Source organism: Myotis davidii, unplaced genomic scaffold, assembly GCF_000327345.1.
Source record: "Myotis davidii unplaced genomic scaffold, ASM32734v1 scaffold545, whole genome shotgun sequence".
NCBI classification, from domain to species: domain Eukaryota; kingdom Metazoa; phylum Chordata; class Mammalia; order Chiroptera; family Vespertilionidae; genus Myotis; species Myotis davidii.
Genome location: NW_006296634.1, coordinates 2,295,856 through 2,317,051, shown reverse-complemented (window position 1 = coordinate 2,317,051; position 21,196 = coordinate 2,295,856). Strand labels below are relative to the sequence as shown.

At 42.2% G+C, this 21,196-nt stretch overlaps 2 protein-coding genes across 2 annotated transcripts in view; one reads left to right on the top strand and one right to left on the bottom strand.

Annotated features, from left to right (window-relative positions):
- The first annotated feature begins 49 nt into the window (after nucleotides 1–49).
- Nucleotides 50–8,941, top strand: KIF20A (kinesin family member 20A). The gene is made up of 19 exons (XM_006772461.2): nucleotides 50–131; nucleotides 576–758; nucleotides 2,484–2,573; nucleotides 2,670–2,789; nucleotides 3,487–3,625; nucleotides 3,747–3,934; nucleotides 4,021–4,150; nucleotides 4,327–4,521; nucleotides 4,629–4,740; nucleotides 4,837–4,905; nucleotides 5,116–5,259; nucleotides 5,408–5,573; nucleotides 5,667–5,831; nucleotides 5,959–6,098; nucleotides 6,405–6,507; nucleotides 6,809–7,010; nucleotides 7,239–7,330; nucleotides 7,804–7,941; nucleotides 8,345–8,941. The coding sequence occupies exons 2-19, from the start codon at nucleotides 594–596 to the stop codon at nucleotides 8,660–8,662; spliced, it is 2,676 nt and encodes an 891-aa protein (XP_006772524.1). The 5' UTR covers nucleotides 50–131; nucleotides 576–593; the 3' UTR covers nucleotides 8,663–8,941.
- Nucleotides 8,942–9,304: 363 nt separating this feature from the next.
- The window catches only part of CDC23 (cell division cycle 23), a 17,746-nt gene continuing 5,854 nt past the window's right edge, over nucleotides 9,305–21,196 (bottom strand). Inside the window, exons 7-16 of the mRNA XM_006772462.2 lie at nucleotides 18,771–18,948; nucleotides 18,593–18,690; nucleotides 18,367–18,448; nucleotides 12,884–13,037; nucleotides 12,644–12,763; nucleotides 11,978–12,053; nucleotides 11,589–11,650; nucleotides 10,667–10,745; nucleotides 10,467–10,586; nucleotides 9,305–10,269 (exon numbers count right to left, since the gene is read on the bottom strand). Of these exons, the coding sequence (XP_006772525.1) occupies nucleotides 10,099–10,269; nucleotides 10,467–10,586; nucleotides 10,667–10,745; nucleotides 11,589–11,650; nucleotides 11,978–12,053; nucleotides 12,644–12,763; nucleotides 12,884–13,037; nucleotides 18,367–18,448; nucleotides 18,593–18,690; nucleotides 18,771–18,948 (1,140 nt within the window). The 3' untranslated portion in view covers nucleotides 9,305–10,098. The remainder of the gene's footprint in view (nucleotides 10,270–10,466; nucleotides 10,587–10,666; nucleotides 10,746–11,588; nucleotides 11,651–11,977; nucleotides 12,054–12,643; nucleotides 12,764–12,883; nucleotides 13,038–18,366; nucleotides 18,449–18,592; nucleotides 18,691–18,770; nucleotides 18,949–21,196) is intronic.

Sequence of the window (21,196 nt, the reverse complement as noted above, 5' to 3'; positions counted from 1 at the left end):
TTAAAACATTGTATCAGTAACAAAGGTGCACCTCGTAGGCGGAGTTTTGTTCTATAAAGGCCAGAGCCCGGGTTCGGCGGCGGGGTGTGAGTGGGCCGGTACCAGACGGGGGACGGGTGTCGCGTCTTCGGGTGAGTATGCGCTAGTGCTGGAGCCCAGGTCAGGTACCAGCTCTTTCTCTCGCAGGACAGGCTGTCAGAAAGCGACGCTGCTGCCATCGCTTTTTTCTTAATACCTCTGTCCTCACTGTGGGCCTGGGGGCGAGGTTGGAGAAGGTGCCTAGGGCTACTGACGCCACCTCCACATCACCCGTGGGCGAGGCACCTTCCTTGGAGCGTGACCTTCTGGTTTTTCAGCCAGATATCTGTTCATTCCAGTACGTGGTCAGAAATGCTGCCTTAAACTGGATTAAATGATTAACTCCTATCATCCCCTTCCCCTCTGCTGATAGTGGAAGGGAAAAGAGTAGAAATTCAGGCCGCGATGCCGAGGTGTCCTGGGGTAAGGGAATTGTTTTTTACCTAGAATTTGCAGCCCTTTCTGTCCTTAAGGTTCTCACTTTTGTCTCTTTTTAGACCTAAGTTGCCCCAGCTATGTCCCGAGCGATCCTTTCTCCGCCAGCCGGCTTGCTCTCGGATGAAGATGTCGTAGTGTCCCCCATGTTTGAGTCCACAGTTGCAGACTTGAGGTCTGTGGTTCGCAAGGACCTGCTGTCAGACTGCTCTGTCATCTCCACCTCCCTGGAGGACAAGCAGCAGGTAAAGGAGTTGGAAAGTGGTAGGAGCAGAAAGTGATATCCTCAGCCTACTCTACTGAGTAGTTAGTATGAGGTCAAAGACCAGCATTTCCTCAGGTCTGTGAGTTAAATTCAAAATTAAGAGCATGACAAGTAAAAAAATGTAGAGTTTGTGTCCATAAGAACTATTGTTTGCATTGCATTAATGATATAACCTCAAGTGCACGCTATCAGTTAATCCCTTGAGGGAAGGATAATAGTTATCTCTCCACCATGAGGCCCAGAGGCGTTGAAGAATTTGCACAAGGTCATACTGCCATTAAATAGGTGGAATGTACATGCAGGTCTTAATGCCAACCATAGCTTCCATTCATGAAGCCTTTGCGCTTGGCTGGGGTTTCTTATTGACATTTTTTGTTTGGTTGGTTTCGGTAGCCATATATATAACGACCTATATTTATGTACAAAACATACGCCCAAATTGGGGGCAGGCTGGTTCTTAACACGTAGTCCCTGATTTGTCAGAATATCACAAAGCCTTGAAATTTGATGCAGAACTTTGATTTAGGTCTCCTGAGGGGAAGCAGAATAGCAGAATATTGCCAGGGCTTGTCTCAGCCCTCACCCTTCCTCCGGAGGAATTCAGGCTGGGCATCAGGCCTGCCCTTGACTCCCTTCTCTCTACTCCTGGGGCCCTACAAGGCCTTCAGGTTTACCTCCAGAAACCTGCAAGGTGGGTGGGAGGCCCTGCATCTATGGCAGCTGATGGGTTCTCATTGACATTTGGGACCTGGTAATTTTTTGTTGTATGGGTCTGTCCTGTGTATTGCAAGGTGCTTAGCAGCATTCCTGGCCTCTACCCATTAAATGTTAGTAGTACCTTCCCACTTGTGACAACCTAGAAACCTGTCCTGATACTGCTAAATGTTCTTTGGGAGGGAAATGGCCCTGGTTAAGAACAACTCTACTCATAAGACTAATTTATTTTTTTATTTTAAAAATATATTTTATTGATTTTTTACAGAGAGGAAGGGAGAGGGATAGAGAGTTAGAAACATCGATGAGAGAGAAACATCGATCAGCTGCCTCTTGCACACCTCCTACTGGAGATGTGCCTGCAACCAAGGCACATGCCCTTGGCCGGAATCGAACCTGAGACCTTTCAGTCTGCAGGCTGACGCTCTATCCACTGAGCCAAACGGGTCAGGGCCATAAGTCTCTTTTTAGAGAAAGGTTTATCAGAGCAGGAGCCTCAATAATGCCTCTTAGAGTTCCTGGGCCATAGTAGGCAGATCTCTTAAATCTGTTGAAAGAATGAGGTGGGTACTATATGATTAACCCCATTCTATATGAGGAAAGTGAGGCAAAGAGAATTTAAAGAACTTGTTCAAGGTCTTATAGTTACTAAATGAAGGAATTGGGACTCAAATTCAGGTGTGTCTGCCTCCAAGGTGCTTACCTACTGTGCTTTAGTATGTCATGCCAGTCAACCAGTTCTAACTCTAGGTGTGGTAACCCAGGATTACAGGATACTGAAGAGACAGTAGGAAAGGGACAAAGTACTAAAGAAATCTTTGTAGGTTGGAATGATTATGGAACCAAAGAGTAGCTATAGCTACAGAGAGACACTTGAGGTGGAACGAGGGTAGTGTTAGCATTATTTTCAGGAACTGTGCTATGCTTGCCCATCTGCTCAGAGATAATTGCTGAGATTAATCTGTAGTTCTGGCCTGGAATTCTGCCACAGGTTCCATCTGAGGATAATACAGAGAAGGTGAAAGTATATCTGAGGGTCAGGCCCTTGTTACCTTCAGAGCTGGAACGGCAGGAGGACCAGGTGAGTTTCTGAGGAGGGAGGATTCAAGTGGAATGATACAGAAGAGGTTCTCAGGAATGCTTCCTTCTGTGTCAACTGTGTTTTCCCCTTTCTTAGGATTGTGTCCATATTGAGAATGTGGAGACCCTTGTTCTACAGGCACCCAAAGACTCCTTTGCCCAGAAGAGTAACGAGCGGGGAATTGGCCAAGCCACCCACAGGTTCACCTTTTCCAAGGTATGAAGGTACTGCTCTGTGAACAAGGAGCCAACATGTAGGGGCAACCTTATTCCCTCTTTAGTGGGAAAGCTTTTTACTTGCTTGTGAACTTCTTATAGAGGGTGGGGGAAGTACTTTTATAGTTGGGTGTGAAATAGAGTTTATTCTTGTATTATTAATTATTGTATTATTTTCCATATGAACTGTAAACCTACTTTTGCCCTACCCTGTTTAGGCATGTCTACAATTTTAGGCACCCTTGTTATGAGCTAGCCAGTGTGTCAAGTACTTTATGTGCATTAATTCCCAACAACTCTTATAATTATCATATTGTCCCTATTTTCCTGACAAGGATACTGTGGCTCAGTGAAGGTAATGTTGCTGAAGCTAGTCAGTGGTAGAGTTAGGACTTGAATCTGCTACAGGTTCCATCTGAGGATAGTACAGATGCTTGTGACCATTATGTTGCCCCATTGTGTATGCAGCATTGGACTTAGTGGATAGCATACCTTAGGCATTTGTTAATCTGGATGAAAGATGGACTGGCAGAGAGTAGTTGAGTCCTCAGTGTTTAGGGAGCAGCTGGCAGCACTGCAGGAAGAAGTGGCTGGAGCATTGTCCAGGGCCAACCACCCAGGAAGAGATGCATCTGCTAGCTCTGCACCGGAGGCAAATGGGAGATGAAAGGTCTCTAAGAAACTGGGTCTGTCTCTAGATCTTTGGGCCAGAAGTAGGACAAGCATCCTTCTTCAACCTGACTGTGAAGGAGATGGTAAAAGACGTACTCAAAGGACAGAACTGGCTTATCTATGCATATGGAGTCACCAACTCAGGAAAAACCCACACGATTCAAGGTGAGTAGTAGGCCTCACAGGATTGCTGATTGCCTGTAATGGTATTGTCATTGCCTTTGGATGCTGACCATTGGAGGAGAAAGGCACTTGCCTCAGCTTCCCATCTTTTACATTCCTCCAGGTACCATCAAAGACGGAGGGATCCTGCCCCGGTCCCTGGCTCTGATCTTCAATAGTCTCCAAGGCCAACTTCATCCCACACCTGATCTGAAGCCGTTGCTCTGTAATGAGGTAATCTGGCTTGACAGCAAGCAGATCCGACAGGAGGAAATGAAGAAACTGGCCCTGCTAAATGGAGGCTTCCAAGAGGTGAAGTGTTAGTGTCTACAGAGGTGGGGATAAGGGGACAAATCTCTGGAAAATTTTATACTTATTTTCTCCCTGGGGCCCTCCAGGAGGAACTGTCTACCTCCTTGAAGAAGAGTGTCTACATTGAAAATCGGATAGGTACCAGCACCAGCTTTGACAGTGGCATTGCTGGGCTCTCCTCCACCAGTCAGTTTACTAGCAATAGCCAGCTAGATGGTAAGTAACATGACTGGGCTCAGTGCCACGTCACAGTAAGAACCCACTCCCTGCTCTCAACAACTGCCAGGAGTATAGACCAGAGGTTGCAAGCTGAGCTCTGCCTTCTGAGGACCCTGCAAGCCAAAGGGGAGATGGACTACTCTAGAGTTGATGTACATTTGCTTCTTCCCCAGAAACAAGTAACCGATGGGCACAGCCAGACAGTGCCCCCATAAGTGTGCCTGCAGACATTCGCTTCTCCATCTGGATCTCCTTCTTTGAGATCTACAATGAACTGCTTTATGATCTGTTAGAACCACCTAACCAACAGCGCAAGAGGCAGATTCTGCGGCTATATGAGGATCAGAATGGCAATCCCTACGTGAAAGGTATGGGAAAGCAGGGAGGCTGACATGAACCCTGGACAGGACTTGGACAGAGACTAAGAAAAGAGTTAGGTACTCCCATCTTATGTATGCCCTTCTCTTGCCCTCAGATCTCAACTGGATTCATGTTCAGGATGCTGAGGAGGCCTTGAAACTCCTAAAAGTGGGTCGTAAAAACCAGAGCTTTGCCAGCACGCACCTGAACCAGAACTCCAGCCGCAGGTTAGTCGGTTGTGAGAGCCAGCCTTTGTTCTATATTAATCCTCCAGTTGGTCATGGAAGATGTGTAATGACCTTTTTCTTTTTCTTAACTTCTAGTCACAGCATCTTCTCCATTCGGATCCTGCACCTTCAAGGGGAAGAGGATATAGTCCCCAAGATCAGCGAGTAAGATTTTCCATTTAGAAATTTGGACTTCTTGGCCATAAATGGTAGTCGGGGAGGAGGCAAGGGAGGTGCTCAGAGGAATTACTTCTGATAGATTCTCCTTCCTTAGGTAGAGATTCTTGGTGGGTCTTCCCCTCCTCACAAGTATAGGAAGGGCTGGAAGGTTCATTATATGTAGGTCCTTATGTCAGATCCTGTCCTCCTTTCAAGGTTGTCACTCTGTGATCTGGCTGGCTCAGAACGCTGCAAAGATCAGAAGAGTGGTGAGCGGCTGAAGGAAGCAGGAAACATTAACACTTCTCTGCACACCCTGGGCCGCTGTATTACTGCCCTGCGCCAAAACCAGCAGAACAGGTGAGATTTTGACTGCAATCCATGGGCTTGGATGGTCTGGAGCTCTGCAATTTACTAAGAAACTTCCTGGTCACCACTAGGGATGGTGCTAGAATACCCCAAGGGCTGGAGTTCTGCTTACGGCTCTACTCTTCTGATTCCCTGCCAGGTCAAAGCAGAACCTGATTCCCTTCCGCGACAGCAAGTTGACTCGAGTGTTTCAAGGCTTCTTCACAGGCCGAGGCCGCTCCTGCATGATTGTCAATGTGAATCCCTGTGCATCTACTTATGATGAGACCCTTCACGTGGCCAAGTTTTCAGCCATTGCCAGCCAGGTGAGAAGTTGGTGCCTTTGGAATGGTACCTTTATTTAAGAAAGCTACTAGGGACTAGTCCCAGATTCAATTGAGATATCTTCCCCCTGCTAGCTTGTGCATGCTCCACCTGTACAACTGGGATTCCCGTCGCTACATTCATTCATCAAGGAACACAGTCTGCAGGCATCTCCCAGCTTAGAGATAGGAACTAAGACAGACCCAGGCCTTGATGATGACATTGAAAATGAAGCTGATATCTCCATGTATAGCAAGGAGGTGAGAATACAAGAAAATTTTGTTGCAGCAGCTTGGTGGCTGCACATTTTCCATGCTGCCTTCCAGGTGGGCCTGTGCCTCTTAGGGGCATGGCCGTCTGATTACCTCTGACTTGTGTCCCTTCTAGGATCTCCTACAGGTGGTGGAAGCCATGAAAGCACTGCTTTTGAAAGAACGGCAGGAAAAGTTGCAGCTGGAGATGCAGCTCCGTGATGAAATTTGCAATGAGATGGTGAAGCAGATGCAACAGCGTGAACAGTGGTGCAGGTACCAGCTGAGTGGCCCTTTTTCATCAGTCACCTGGACCAGAGGGTGGGAAGTAGGGACTAGGATGGAGTTGTGCATCAAGATCTGTCCTCCATCCATTAAAATTCTTCAAACTGGTCATAGCTGGACATTAACTTAATGTTAAATTCATTTTAGTTTTATAATTTTTTTAATAGCAAAGGTGGGAATTTATTGAAGAATAAGTTCGTCTGAAATCAAATTAAATATATTATTTAAAAAAAAAAAAAATCTGTCCTCCAGGCTCACTCCTCAGAATCTTCACTCACTTCTGTTTTCTCCTGACAGTGAACATTTGGACACCCAAAAGGAACTCTTAGAGGAAACATATGAAGAGAAATTAAAGATCCTCAAGGAGTCACTGACAAGTTTTTACCAAGAGGAGCTTCAGGTGAGTTGCCCTGAACTAGCCGCAACTGGCTACTCAGATTCCCATCACTACTTGCTTGAGGTTAACAGATTTTATAAACTCTGGTTGGGGTGGGAATATGTAATCCACTTTTCTCTAGTACCTTAATGCTTTGTATGTGCCAGTCTGTTTGGCAAATTGATTAAAGGTCTGGTTGGCCAGAAAATGGTATATGTGCTAACCAAAAAGATTATGTATCAGGGAAGATTTTGGTCATTATGCAGTCATCTGTTTCTGCAGTGTTTGACTGTGGATGGAATTGTGCCTTCTGCTTCCCTCTTAGGAACGGGATGAGAAGATTGAAGAGCTAGAAGCTCGCGTGCAGGAAGCCAGACAACAGCCAATGGCTCATCAACAATCAGGATCTGAATTGTCTGTAAGGCGGTCACAAAGGCTGGCTGCTGCTTCCCACTCCACCCAGCAGCTCCAGGAGGTTACAGCCAAACTGGACCAGTGCAAAGCAGAGCTGAATTCTACCACTGACGGTGAGGAAGGAAAGAGGGTAGTGACTCAAGGCAGAACTATTCTCCAAACTTAGGCCTTCTGGCGCCAGCTCCAACATAATTTACTTATTTTGGCGCTGCATCCCCAGACCTTTCACTCTAGGATGCACAAGGGCTCCCTTTTTATATGTGCTGCAAGCTGTTGTTAACTCAGAGATAAGTCCAAGGTTAGAAAGCCTGCATATTAATGTTTCTTGTTTCTTCCCTCAGAACTGCGGAAGTATCAGAAAATGTTAGAACCACCACCCTCAGCCAAGCCCTTCACCAATGATGTGGACAAGAAGTTAGAGGAGGGCCAGAAGGTGATTACCTTTCTCTGTTACCAAAACTTTTACCTAAGCCCAGCCAGCATGGTTCAGTTGTTGAGCATCTGATACCTATGAACCAGGAGGTCACAGTTCAATTCTCGGTCAGGGCACATGTCTGGGTTGTGGGCTCAATCCCCAATGTGGAACGTGCAGGAGGCAGCCAATCAATGATTCTCATCGTTGATGTTTCTCTCTCTCTCTGAAATCAATAAAAATGTATAAAAAAAAAATCAATCTAAGCCAGAGATATATATTTTAAAAAGAAAAAACTTTTACCTAAGGTGATTTCCAGGACTATATCCCTGGTTCATGTAAGGCTAAGAAGTTTTCTATGTACTGTCCTGGAGGGTGGCTACTTTATTCAGCTGACCTGCCTTTATTTTACTTCTCTTCAAATGGCTACCTGACTCCTCCAGATCATTATCCTAGTTGAACTTGGCCACAATTTATTACTCCTCCTTTTTCAGAATATAAGGTTGCTACGGACAGAGCTTCAGAAACTTGGTGAATCTCTCCAGTCAGCAGAAAGAGCCTGTTGCCATAGCACTGGGGCAGGAAAACTTCGCCAAGCCTTGACTACTTGTGATGACATCTTAATCAAACAGGTTAGGACAGCCCAAATATCCCCTTCTCTCCCATCAGCCCACTCCAGGGTTATGTGAAAAAGGGAATGAGGCGCAAAAGAAAAAGGTCAAGATTTTAAGTATAAAGTACTGTACTAATTTATAGGCATTTTCTGTTGTAACAATCCTAGGGAGGTAAATAGTATCACATTTCATCCAAGATGCTTAGATTGTAAGAAACCATTATTTTATGCACAGGCCTGAAACCTCTAAAACAAAACACTAACAATTAAGCTCTGACATTAAAATACCCACTGTTCAATAAGCTCTGACCTTAAAGAGTTACAGTTGTACTTAGTAGTGGATGGCGTATATCACCTTGCCCTTCTTATTCTCTCATATACCAGATATAAATGTTTTCTATGACTTTACTGATCTTCCTTAGGATCAGACCCTGGCTGAGCTGCAGAACAACATGATGTTGGTAAAAATGGACCTTCGGAAGAAGGCGGCATGCATTGCAGAGCAGTATCATACTGTGCTAAAGCTCCAAGGCCAGGCTTCTACCAAAAAGCGCCTTGGTGCCAACCAGGAAAACCAGCAACCAAACCAAGAGCCCCCAGGGAAGAAACCATTTCTTCGAAATTTACTTCCCCGAACACCCACTTGCCAAAGCTCAACCGACTGCAGCCCTTATGCTCGGATTCTGCGCTCACGGCATACCCCTTTACTCAAATCTGGGCCATTTGGCAAAAAATACTGAGGTTGTGGGGAAGAAGAGAGCAGTCCTTGTCCTGAGGTGGGTCAGCTGCTCAGCTTAAGAAATAGGTCTCTTTTAAACTTCACCATCTACCTGGAACTTTATACAAAATGTAATATTCACATACTAGTTGTTTTTTTTGTAATATAGTCACCTATGTAACCTCATGCTTTTTACTTATATGGTTTCTATGCAGCACAAAAAAAGCTATATTAAAGATATTGTTCACATTTTTTAATTTGAATTCCCAATTTAACAAAACCATTCAAATTAAAAAGGGAAGAAAATTTGAAAATTATCATCATTCAGGCCCATGGAAGCCCTGCACAGGAATGTTGCCCAGAAAGCTTAGTAAGAAATGAATTCAAGGGACATTAGATATTCTAAACCTTCCTTACTATAAAATGAAGTATCACACGTTAGGAGGTGAATAGGTAAACTTGTTTTGGAAACATGAACTAGGAAGGCTGAGTCCTGAGCTCAGAATAATTCATAACATCTGTACAAATTCATTGCAGCATACATAAATAACCACAGCATATTCCTCCTACTAAATACGCATGCAAAGGCCTGAAACCCTCTAAGAGCACACTAACGATTCCCTTTACCTTGTCTAGCCTGAAAAAAAGACAATTACATCAAAAATATTAAAACAGACCATCTTGAAATGAGTTTATTCTTGTCTGTAGTTATAAAAAGTTATCCCCAAATGGCCATGAGATTATCTGTAATCCTGTATCCTTACTTTGCTTTTGTTGGGGATATAAATAACTAGACATCTTTTGCTCTTGGTAGGGGCCTTCATGCTCCTTCTATTCAACTCCAGTAAGTTTCTTAGAATTTGAAATATTCTAGGAGACTCTTCAAAACAATGTTTTGGAAGAATGTCTCCCTAGAATAAGAACAAATGTATAATTTTACTCCATTTAAACCTAATCTGACAGAACAGTCATGCTCAGCGAATCCAAGAATAAGATCATGTCTACCCAGTGCCCTAACCTTGCTAGGGTATCCAGTGCCCCTACTGTCAGCAGAGGATCGAATCACAAACTTTCCTCCTTTCCTCACTTCTCAGGAAACCATCCACTCCCAGCAGCATTAAAACTGTTCTTGTAGCCTTGCCTGTGCTAAAGTGCTAGTACAAGGATGTTTGGGGGTGGGTTGGGGTGGGGAGAATCTGGGAAGAAGGCCAAGCTCTGTAGCTACTATGAACATAAGGAAGAAGTGCTTCTAACTGGCAAAAGACAGTGTCTGTTTCCTGCCAGGATTCTTCTGTCAGTCTACTCTAAAGGTGATTCTATAAACTCTCCCCAAGGAGCTGTTTCCGTCTGTACACACAAAAAGAGCTAAGGTCCTTGGAAGAACAGACAAGGCCATTTTTTTACATGGAGGTAAGGCTTAACATCGGTCTGGCAATGTGCTAGCTTGAAAATAGTCAACTATGGTGTGACTGAAGACAGGTTGAGTGGAGAAACTCTGCGAGTAGGAGTATTGTTAGCAGACAGTGACGCAGGTAGGAAAAAGGGTGCAGGCATCTCAGCGGAAGGAGTCTCTCCTTGGTTCCGAAGCTGCAGGATTTGCCGGAGCAAGGCCTTACCTTCTTCCCGGGTCTGAAACAAAGTCGGGCAACTATTTCAAAATATGTCCAAGGATATTCTCAAAAACAAGTTCTAAAATACTCATGTAAGTTGCACAAATCAAGGTAGCCTTCCCACTTACCTTCTTATCCACTTTCTACTCCCAGATCATGGTAAAGATTATATGTTTGAGCCCCAAATCCAAACTCTATTAAATAACTGATACTCACATCATTGAATGCACAACACTTTTGGGCACAAGTTGAAGCTTCATCCCACAGTTTGCACTTAAAATAGTACTGGGCCAGATAGCGGAAAGCTGTGCTCTCCTCCAAGTGTTCCACTATTTCCTAGATAAGGAAAGCAGAGATGACTAAGGTGGTAAGAATAATAAGATCAGCAACCCAGTCCTCCTGTCCAGGACACATACCCCACAGGTATAGATATCTTGGATATATTTGATGTAACATTGAGCAGCCTGTTCTGACTCAGTCAACTGTTCATGAAGCCTACAAAAGAAATTGGTCTTTAAGTACAAATCAGATCTCAAAGCCTAAATAATGATAAATAGTAACAGCCCATGATTTACACCAAAAAAATGACAACACATTGACAAGTACAAATTTTTACATAAATGGCACACTGGGACCCAGAACAGTATTAGTGCCCAGATGCGAGGTTTTGTCAAAGCTGAGAACAGTGATGGCGAACTCGGTGTGTCAGCATTTTGAAAAACCCTAACTTAATTCTGGTGCCGTGTCACATATAGGAATTTTTTGATATTTGCAACCATAGTAAAACAAAGATTTATATTTTTGATATTTATTTTACATATTTAAATGCCATTTAACAAAGAAAAATCAACCAAAAAAGTGAGTTCGCGTGTCATAGGTTCGCCATCACTGGCTTAGAATCATTACTCTGCTACTGGTAATGGAGAGAGTAAGATTTTTTAAAAAGATAACAAGTAATTCAGGTTTTTTCCTAATAAACCAGAAAAGAACTGGAATGAATAAAATTGTATTTAAGAACCTCTTTGCCTACTATTTCTGAGTTATTCCTTATTTTCTTAGTCCTTATTAGGAGATCAGTACTTAGTTTTCCTAGACTGCTCTGACATAAAAATTTCATTTCATTCCTTCCAATTCATTCTTGGTCCCTTGCCTAATAGGAAAGCAATTCCCTCTTTAAAGAGAAGTGTCATTCTCTCAAGTCAAATGGCTAAATTTTCAGATCAATATTCATACACGCTGCTACAGCCCACATTCATGTAGGATGATGGATAGAAGGCTCACCCACCATACCAGAGAAGCCAAAAGAAGTATCAATAGCGTTTTACTCCTTTCACTCACTTTGCAAGTTTCACCAGAGCCATTTTCTCCACATCTCCCACAGCGTAAGCTCGCCAATAACACTGTCAAAAAAATAAACTTGTCACTTTGACCATTGCCCAGGTGCCATGACTAATCACACAAAGGCTCAAGTCCTGCAAGCCTCCCAGAACTTCAGATTTGCAGGATGCAGGAATTTTTACTAAATCTTATAGGTCCAGGCTACATACTGACATTCCCACAGATGATGTCACCCAAGCTTTGCTTTTTACCCATTATGTACCTCTAAATATTCAGATTTCCACATGTAGAGACACTAGAATGAAGAGAAGTTACAGAGCACAGATAGCCCCACCCTTCCTCCAAGCAGGAGATTACCACTCAATTCTCAAGGGCTCAATCTCATATACCTTTTTGGCTTCCACAAGTTGATTGAGTTTCTCATAACATTCTCCTAAAGCAACCAGCATACGAGAGTCATTGGGCCTGAGAGAAAATAGTAGTAGTGTAAGCAAAGACTTATAGATAACTAAAGTCCACCACCACCACTACTGTAGTGATCCCCTTTATTCGAGGTTTCACTTTCCACAGTCAACTGCAATCTGAAAATATTACATGGACAATTCCAGAAATAAACAGTTCTTTTTTTAAAAAAAATATATTTTTATTGATTTTAGAGAGGAAGGGGGAAGGATAGAGAGAGAGAAACATCAATGATGAGAGAGAATCACCGATTGGCTGCCCCCCGACTGGGGATCAAGCCCGCAACCCAGGCATATGCCCTTGGCCAGAATTGAACCTGCGACCCTTCAGTCCGCAGGCCAACGCTCTATCCACTGAGCCAAACCGGATAGGGCTAAACAGTTCTTAAATTTTAAATTGCACACCATTCTGAGTAGCATGATGAAATCTCACACCATCTTGCTCCTTCCCATCCAGGACATGAATCATCCCTTTGGCCAGTATATCCACACTCTATACACTACCCGCCAGTTGGTCACTCAGTAGCCATCAAAAGAGAGAGAAAAGTGTCAGCACTCCCCAAAACAAACACATTGTCAAGTGGCCAGACTTACCGAAGCTGATGGGCCCGTCTATAATAATAAAGGCAGTAAAATGGCATCTTAAGGATTTCATAGGTCTGCCCAAGGCCATACCAGGCTCTGTAGTCCCGCTTATTTACCTCAATGGCATGTCTAAGAAATGGAAGATAGACTGGTAAGACAGCAGAATCTAAGTTAGCAACTTGCAGGCTCAAAAGAGGCTCCTAACATCACAGCAATCAGCTCTACCTAACCTCACAACTAGGAGCTCACCTGTAAGCCTGAATAGCAGCAGATGTGTTCTTCATTTCCATGTACTCATGTCCCATTAGTGTCCAGGCCCCAAGATACCGAGGATTCAATTTCAAGGCTCTTTGGAAATATAAGGCTGCTTTCTCATGCTGAGAACGCAAACTATAATAATTGCCTGATTGAAAAACAAACAAAAAATATGAACAATTAGAAAGATAAAAATAAAAGTTCACTGCCCTAGCTGGTTTTGTTCAGAGGACAGAGCATCAGCCCACAGACTAAAGGCTCCTGGGTTCGGTTCTGGATCACTGGCCCAGTCAGGGCCCCTGCGGCAGGCAACCAATCGATGTGCCTCTCTCACATCGATCTTTGTCTTTCACATCAATGTTTCTCTCTGTCTCTCCCTCTCCCTTCCACTCTCTCTAAAAATCAAAAGAAAAATATCCTCAGATGAGGATTAACAAAAATTAAATAAGAAATAAAAGTCCACTAAAATAGCATTCCACAGAGTGGACATGAAACCATAACTCATTCCCCCAAATTCCTTGTAGAACAGCCAAACTGTACATAAGGGAAATGTCATAGGTCCCTTGGGAAATATATATCATTTATCACACATTCTGGCTAAAAAAAAAAGTGTTCCCTAACATTGCGAGTTTTTCTTCATTTTATTTTATCTGGATATAGCATTTATCCACATATTTTCTTAAAGGGTAGGACATTTTTAGAGTAAGCTTTATATTTTGGTTTTCCAACTATATTGCTAGGATACCTCAAGGGTGAAAAAGGTAGAGCTCTGAGCTCCGCTCTCCCTCAGGAATCAAAGCAGTTATATTATCATTGGTCTTGAAAAAAGCAAGTCAGCCGAAACTGGTTTGGCTCAGTGGATAGAGCATCAGCCTACGGACTGAAGGGTCCCAGGTTCGATTCCGGTCAAGGGCATGTATGTACCTTGGTTGCGGGCACATCCCTAGTGGGGGGTGTGCGGGAGGCAGCTGACCGATGTTTCTCTCTCGTTGATGTTTCTCATCGATGTTTCTCTCTCATCGATGTTTCTGACTCTCTATCTCTCTCCCTTCCTCTCTGTAAAAAATCAATAACAAATTTATTAAAAATAAATAAATAAATAAAAAGGAAAAAGCAAGTCAGTCCTGGCTGGGTAGCTCAGTTGGTTAGAGCATCGTCCTGATACACCAAGGTTGTGTGTTTGATTCCCAGTCAGGGCAAATATAAGAATCACCAATGAATGCATAAATATGTGTAACAACAGATCAATGGCTTTCTCTCTGTGTCTCTCTCTCAAATCAAATCAATAAAATAAAATTTTTAAAAAACACCAAGTCAGCCTTGGTCAGTGTGGCTCATTTGATTGAAAGATTGTGAGTTCAATACACGGTCAGGGCACATATCCAGATTGCCGGTTCAATCCCCAATAGGGATGCATTCGATCATTTCTCTCTCTGCTCACCCCCTTCCTTTCTTTCTAACATCAATAAACACATATTCAGATGACAATAAAAAATAAAATAAAAGAAGAAAGAAACAGCATGGTATTGGCAGAAAAACAGACACACAGACCAATGGAACAGAATTGAGAGCCCAGAAATAAAAAACACATGTACATGGGCAATTAATGTTTGACAAAGAAGCCATAAACATACAATGGAGGAAAGAAAGCTTCCTCAATAAATGGTGCAGGGAAAACTGGAAAGCCACATGCAAAAGAATGAAACTAGATTACAGTTTGTCCCCATGTACAAACATTAATTAAAAATGAATCAAAGACATAAACATAAGCTCTGAAACAATAAATTACATAAAAGAAAACTTGGGCAGTCAGTCGGGTTCCAGAGTCCAAACCTTAACTTTGCTTTCCAGAGTCCAAACTCTTCCTTTGCAGGAAAGATGCAGAAGGAAGCAATCAATTCACATCAAGACATAAAAGCAGAAGCAATGACTAAACAACTAGGAGATTCCTGTCATCACTATATTCTTAAGTTGTTGCATTCTCTTTAGGTCTTTAGTTTCTTTTCTCTCCATCCTTCTTTCTCCTTTCACTTCCTCTGATTTTGCAATAATATGAAAGCTGAAGCATGTTCGTCATATCTAATGTTACTTATTCTTAAATATTAATGTAGGCGGACTGAATTCAACAAACATTTATTGATCATCTCTCAGGAACTTTGCTGGACATTACAGATATACTGAGAGAGGAAGAAAACGTTCATCCTAGCTGGTTTGGCTCAATGGATAGAACGTTGGCCTGTGGACTGAAAGGTCCCAGGTTCGATTCTGGTCAAGGGCATGTACCTTGGTTGTGGGCACATCCCCAGTAGGGAGTGTGCAGGAGGCAGCTGAATTGATGTTTCTCTCTCATCAATGTTTATAACTCTATCCCTCTCTCTTCCTCTCTGTAAAAAATCAGTAAAAAAATTTAAGTTAGATTTAAAAAAAAAAAAGGCAGTTAGCAATCTGGTTACCCAGTCACCAATTCCTGCTTGTTCTACTTCCTAAATATCTTCTAAATCCTCTCTCCACCCCTCCCGCCAATATCTCCTCATCATGTTTTCATCATCCTGGATTATTGCAAAAGCCTCCTGGCTGGTCTCCCTGCACCTAGTCTTGCCCTTTTTCTAATCCTCTGAGCACAGTCTCCAGTCATCATTTGAAAAAGAATATCTGAACACTTTTATCACTCTGGCTTAAAATCCTTCAGAAGACTCCCACTGCCTTAAGAATAAAATCCAAACTTTTAGCAAAACAAAAAAGGCTCTTCAAGATCTGGCCCTTTTTTTACATTCCCACCTCCCACACCATGCTTCAGGATGCTGAACTATTTCCAGCATAATGTCTGTTTCACACTTCAATGCCTCTGCACTGCAATGCCCTTCCCAAGTCAATCCTTCTCCCCTACTGAACTCTTTCACTCCTGCCTATTCTTCAAGCATCACCTTCCCTAATCTCAGACTCAATTAGATGCCTTTCCTATGTACTCTTTCTTTTTAAATAAATTTTTCTTGATTTCAGAGAGAGGAAGGGAGAGAAAGAATATCAATGATGAAAGAGAATTATCGATCAGCTGCCTTCTGCATACACCCTTACCGGGTATTGAACCTGCAACTCCCAGGGAATGTGCCCTGAATGGGAAATGAACCGTGACGGAGCTCAACCACTGCACCACACTGGCCAGGCCCTATGTTTACCTCAACCATAACACTCAGCCCATTGTTTTATAGCTGTTTTCTTATTGGACTTCCTAAATAGGCAATTAGGGTAGGTAATGCAATACAAAGCACAGTGCCTGGCACTCCGAGTAGAAGATGCTTGAAGATGTTTCCTGAATAAATTGAAGTTCCATCCTCACCTTAATGGGCTTTATATTTATACTTTATTCATAATGTTCTATACTGAAAGGATCATTCGTTCCTACTCTTACCTATGTTCCCATAGGACTTATTACATACTTTTAATGCTTATCTCCCAAGCTAGACTACAACTTCCTCAAGGGCTGGAAATATTCACTGAATAACTGATGAATTGAAATTCTCTCAGCCCTAACCGGTTTGGCTCAGTGGAAATTCTCTCAGTTTATTAACACATCCTGATCTAGAAAGGTACAAATGCATGATCTTGATGCAGTGTCACCAAAGACCCAGAGACAGGTATGGCCCTTTCATCTCCAGGGAACTTAGACTTTCAACCACAACCAATCAAGCTTACTTTTATCCAGGAGTGGCCATTCATCTGTTTATGTCAGCTGATTATCAGGCCACACTAGTATGGCCAAGTACATAGGACAGTGATGGCGAACCTATGACACGCATGTCAGAGGTGACACGCGAACTCATTTTTTTGGTTGATTTTTCTTTGTTAAATGGCATTTAAATAGCCCTAACCAGTTTGGCTCAGTGGATAGAGCGTCGGCCTGCGGACTCAGGGTCCCAGGTTCGATTCTGGTCGGAGGGTGTGCCTTGGTTGCGGGCACATCGCGGGGGGGTGGGGCGGGATTGGACATAGCTGATTGGGCGCCTACATCCTGCCCGTGTAGGAGCTCAGGAAATATTGAACTGGACTGACTGGTCATCAAAGAGGAAATGTACTTATTGAGAAAAATTCTTTCTTAAAAAGATTTTTGTTGATTTCAGAGAGGAAGGGAGCGGGGGAGATAGAAACATCAATAAATAATGAGAATCACTGATGGGCTGCCTCCTGCACGCTTCCTACTAGGGATTGAGCCTGCAACCCCAGGCATATGCCCTTGACCAGAATCAGACTGGGGACCCTTCAGTCCGCAGACCTATGCTGTATCCACTGTGCCAAACTGAGTAGGGCACCTGTAAATACTTTTTATCGGCACAACTAGGAGGAGGGAGCAGTGGTAGAGGCTAAGGATACTGCTAATACCCTACAATGCATAGGACAGCCCTCCACAAAAATATTGTTAACCCCAAAGTGTCATTAATGCCAAGATTGAGACACCCCAATACAGAGAAACAGGTACTCTCATCTCTTTTCATAGGATTGGAAATTCTTACAAATTTTTCTTTTTAAGAGAAGGCGAGAGAGAGAGAACATCCATCAGTTGCCTCCTGCATACACACAACTAGGGTTAAAGCCCACAACCGGGGCATGTGCCCTGACTGGGAATCTAACCAGCAACCTCTTTTTTTTTCTTTTTTTTAAAATATATTTTATTGATTTTTTACAGAGAGGAAGAGAGAGGGATAGAGAGTTAGAAACATTGATGAGAGAGAAACATCAATTAGCTGCCTCCTGCAAACCCCGCACTGGGGATGTGCCTGCAACCAAGGTACATGCCCTTGACTGGAATCGAACCCGGGACCCTTCAGTCCGCAGGCCGATGCTCTATCCACTGAGCCAAACCAGTTAGGCCAACCAGCAACCTCTTGATGCACAGGATGACACCCAACCAACTGAGCCACACCAGCTAAGGCCTTACAAACTTTTTAGTAGTACTGAAGTTTAAAATATATATATACACTTTTGATCCAGTCTTTTACTGCTTATTATATAGAAATAATTGCATTAACATGCAAAAATAAATGTACACATACAAAAATGTTTCCTGAAGCAATTTTTATATTAAGTAAAATGATGGCACATCTATATAATAAAATATTAGATCAAAAAAAAATACTAGATCACCATCAAAAATAGTAAAAATCTAGATGTACTACAATAAAAAAAGAAAAAGATATATTAAGTTTAAAAAAAGGAAGTTACAAAGCAGTGTGTATAATGATATAGTTTTTACAAACAAACTGTACACACACACTTGCACACACACATTTTTTGTATTCACACAGAAAAATATTCTGGAGTCATGTTCTCTAAACAATCTTGGGGATGGGGTTATAGTGAGCTTTCACATTCTACTGTATATAATTTTGTTATCTTTGACACTTTTATACTGTTGTTATTTTTATACTTGTATTATTTACAATAAAGGTAAATCTTAAAAGAAAAAGAATAATAATTCTTACCAATTACACAGCAAGTTTCTACACGATATTTATCAATCTCACAGAGGTTGTGAGCCAGATAACTCAACTCAGATTTCATGCTCTGAAAGAAAAGAAAAGACAGTCTTAGCATGAAAAATGAACCTCTTAAATTATTTTTCTTGTAGTTAATGCAACTGGGTGACAATCCAACACAGATGAAAGCACAAAAGAGCTTAATCAAGTCCAAGTAAAGGAAGCAGCTCACCCTGACATAAAGAAGGTTGGAGAATGTATCCATATTCTCAATCCTATAAGGGTCTTGTTTCCTTAGCTCATTAAAAATAGAGAGGGCTTTATCAATATCTGCAGAAAGAATATAGTTCAGAAAACAACACAGTGATACTTTCAGGTTTTGAAGAATTTCATTGCCCTTGTTCACTTACCTCTGATATTGTGATAGGCAACTGCAATTTGGGAAACAATATAAGAGCTCTTAGAAAAGCCCACATCAATGAGATTCTGATACTTTTGCAGGGCCTCCTCTATCAACTGCAATTCTGTGTATATATGAGCCAGAAAAAACTCTTTCATCCAGGTGTCTGGCAAAGACAGGAACTTCAGCTGGCAGCAAGAGAGAGAGGAACACACTTAATATATTTTGACCTCTCCCAAAAGAACTATTTTTATTGTCTAAAGCAGCGATTTTCAACTAGTGTGCCACAAGAGGCACAGTGTTGTGCCAAAAGAATTTTTAAAACGTGCAATACCTGACTATTTAGTCAGGGGCACTGGCCCCTTTTCCCTTAGACTGTCAAATAAAAAAAGTAACAAGAGTTAACACAACAGTACCCGCCTGGTATGAATGACCCAAAATTATATCTTTTTTTTTTTTGTCAGATAGACAAAAATTGTATTTTTTAGTGTGCCACAGAATTTTAGTAATTGGTTTGTGTGCCATGAGATGAAAAAGCTTGAAAATCACTTGTTGAAAGGTGTTTATCATGGGAAATCTTATTACAGCACCTAATAATGGACACAGGGCATTTCAAGTGTAATAGGATTACCAGCACAATGGGGAGGAAAGGCCCCGTTCGGGAAGGCTTCAAACAACAAATAGGATTTGAGGTGTCTTGGAGGATGGGTAGATTTGAATAGAAAAAAGGGGAGAGGAAGAGAAAAAAAAGTGAACATTCTAGGCAAGGACAACATAAAAAAAAGAAAAACAGTTATGATGAATGTGGGTGAAGAGGGTGATGAAACTAGGTTGTTTGAAGGGAAGCTTTGTGCTGGGACGCAGTGGAAAAATAAGACTGAAATAGCAGGGTGGTTCCTATAGTGCAATAGGAAATGGTATGCAATAGGAAACCACTGAATTTTTATGCAAGAGAATCATGATGACACGGGTGTTTTGAGAATAAATTTGGAAACCGTATGCCAAAGGGCTTGGAAAAAGAAGTGTAAAGATGGGAAAGCTAGATAGAAAGTATATATTACTTATAAGAAATCCAAATTGGAAATAAACAAGATGGCAAATGAAGCCAAAAACAAGAGATGGGTACAAAAAGAAACCATGGCATGTCTAGTGGCTGAATAGATAAAGGAGATAAGAGAAAGGGAAGAGGAAATATGATTCCGAGGCATTAAGACTGGGTGTCTTGAGAAATAGTGATGCTAATGAGAATCTATCAAGTGAGAGAAAGAGCCTGGCCTGTGGTTGAATGTCAACCTATGAACCAGGAGGTCATGGTTTGATTCCCAGTCAGGGCACAAACCTGGGTTGCAGGCTCAATCCCCAGTAGGGGGTGTGCAGGAGGCAGCTGATCAATGGTTCTCTCTTATCATTGATGTTTCTATCTCTCTCCCTCTCCCTTCCTCTCTGAAATTAATAAAAATATATTTTTAAAAAATAGAAAAAACTAATATTAAAAAAAAATGTTGGGAGAGAGAATTTGGTAGGTAAGATGAAAAAACTACTTTTGTGTATTATGAATTCAGAGATAAAACAAACTTTCAATGAAAGTCTAGTAGGCAGTTAGATAGGTGAATATAAGTAAACAAAGGTTTCAGATATATGCTACAGACTTAGTAGCATATATCATTATTAGCAGAAACCAACCAGACTTTGGCTCCTCAGAGCAAACAAAAAGAAATGTGTTATCATTTCCATTAACTACTGAAGAACAGCAAATAAACTGTATAGACAGTATACTCTAATAATGACTAGTAAAATGATTGCAGTTTATAAAGCAGTTTCATATACATTTCCTTAATTAACAAATCTCTGTATCTTCTCAGAGTCCTATGAGCTCAACAGAGACTTAAAATGTTTTAAATATGACCCCTTTTAAAATATCTATTTTTAATTGATTTCAGAGGGGAAGAGAAAGGGAGAGAGAGATAAAAACATCAATGATGAGAGAGAATCACCGAGGGGTCCCAGATTGCAAGAGGGTGCAAGCTAGGCCGAGGGACCACCCCCCCGCCACACACGAACTTTGTGCACCAGGTCTCTAGTCTACACTAATAAAAGAGAAAAATGGTAATTGGCGTATGACGCTACCCTTTTCATTGGCTAATCAGGGCTATATGCAAATTAACTGCCAACTCAGATGGCAGTTGAATGCCACAAAGATGGAGGTTAATTTGCATATGTAGGCACAATGCAGGGAGGCGAAAGGGAAAGCAGGAAGAAGCCCCCTGCCACTGATTGGAAACCCGGGGGGAGCTAAGATCGGAGAATCAGGCGCCTTTGCCGCCCTGGCCAGTGTTAGCAGGAAGTAGGCGTGGAGCCAGCGATGGGAGCTGGGCAGGGTCAAAGCTGGCAGTCCCAGGAGCTAGGGGTCCCTTGCCTGGGCATAAAACCCACAAT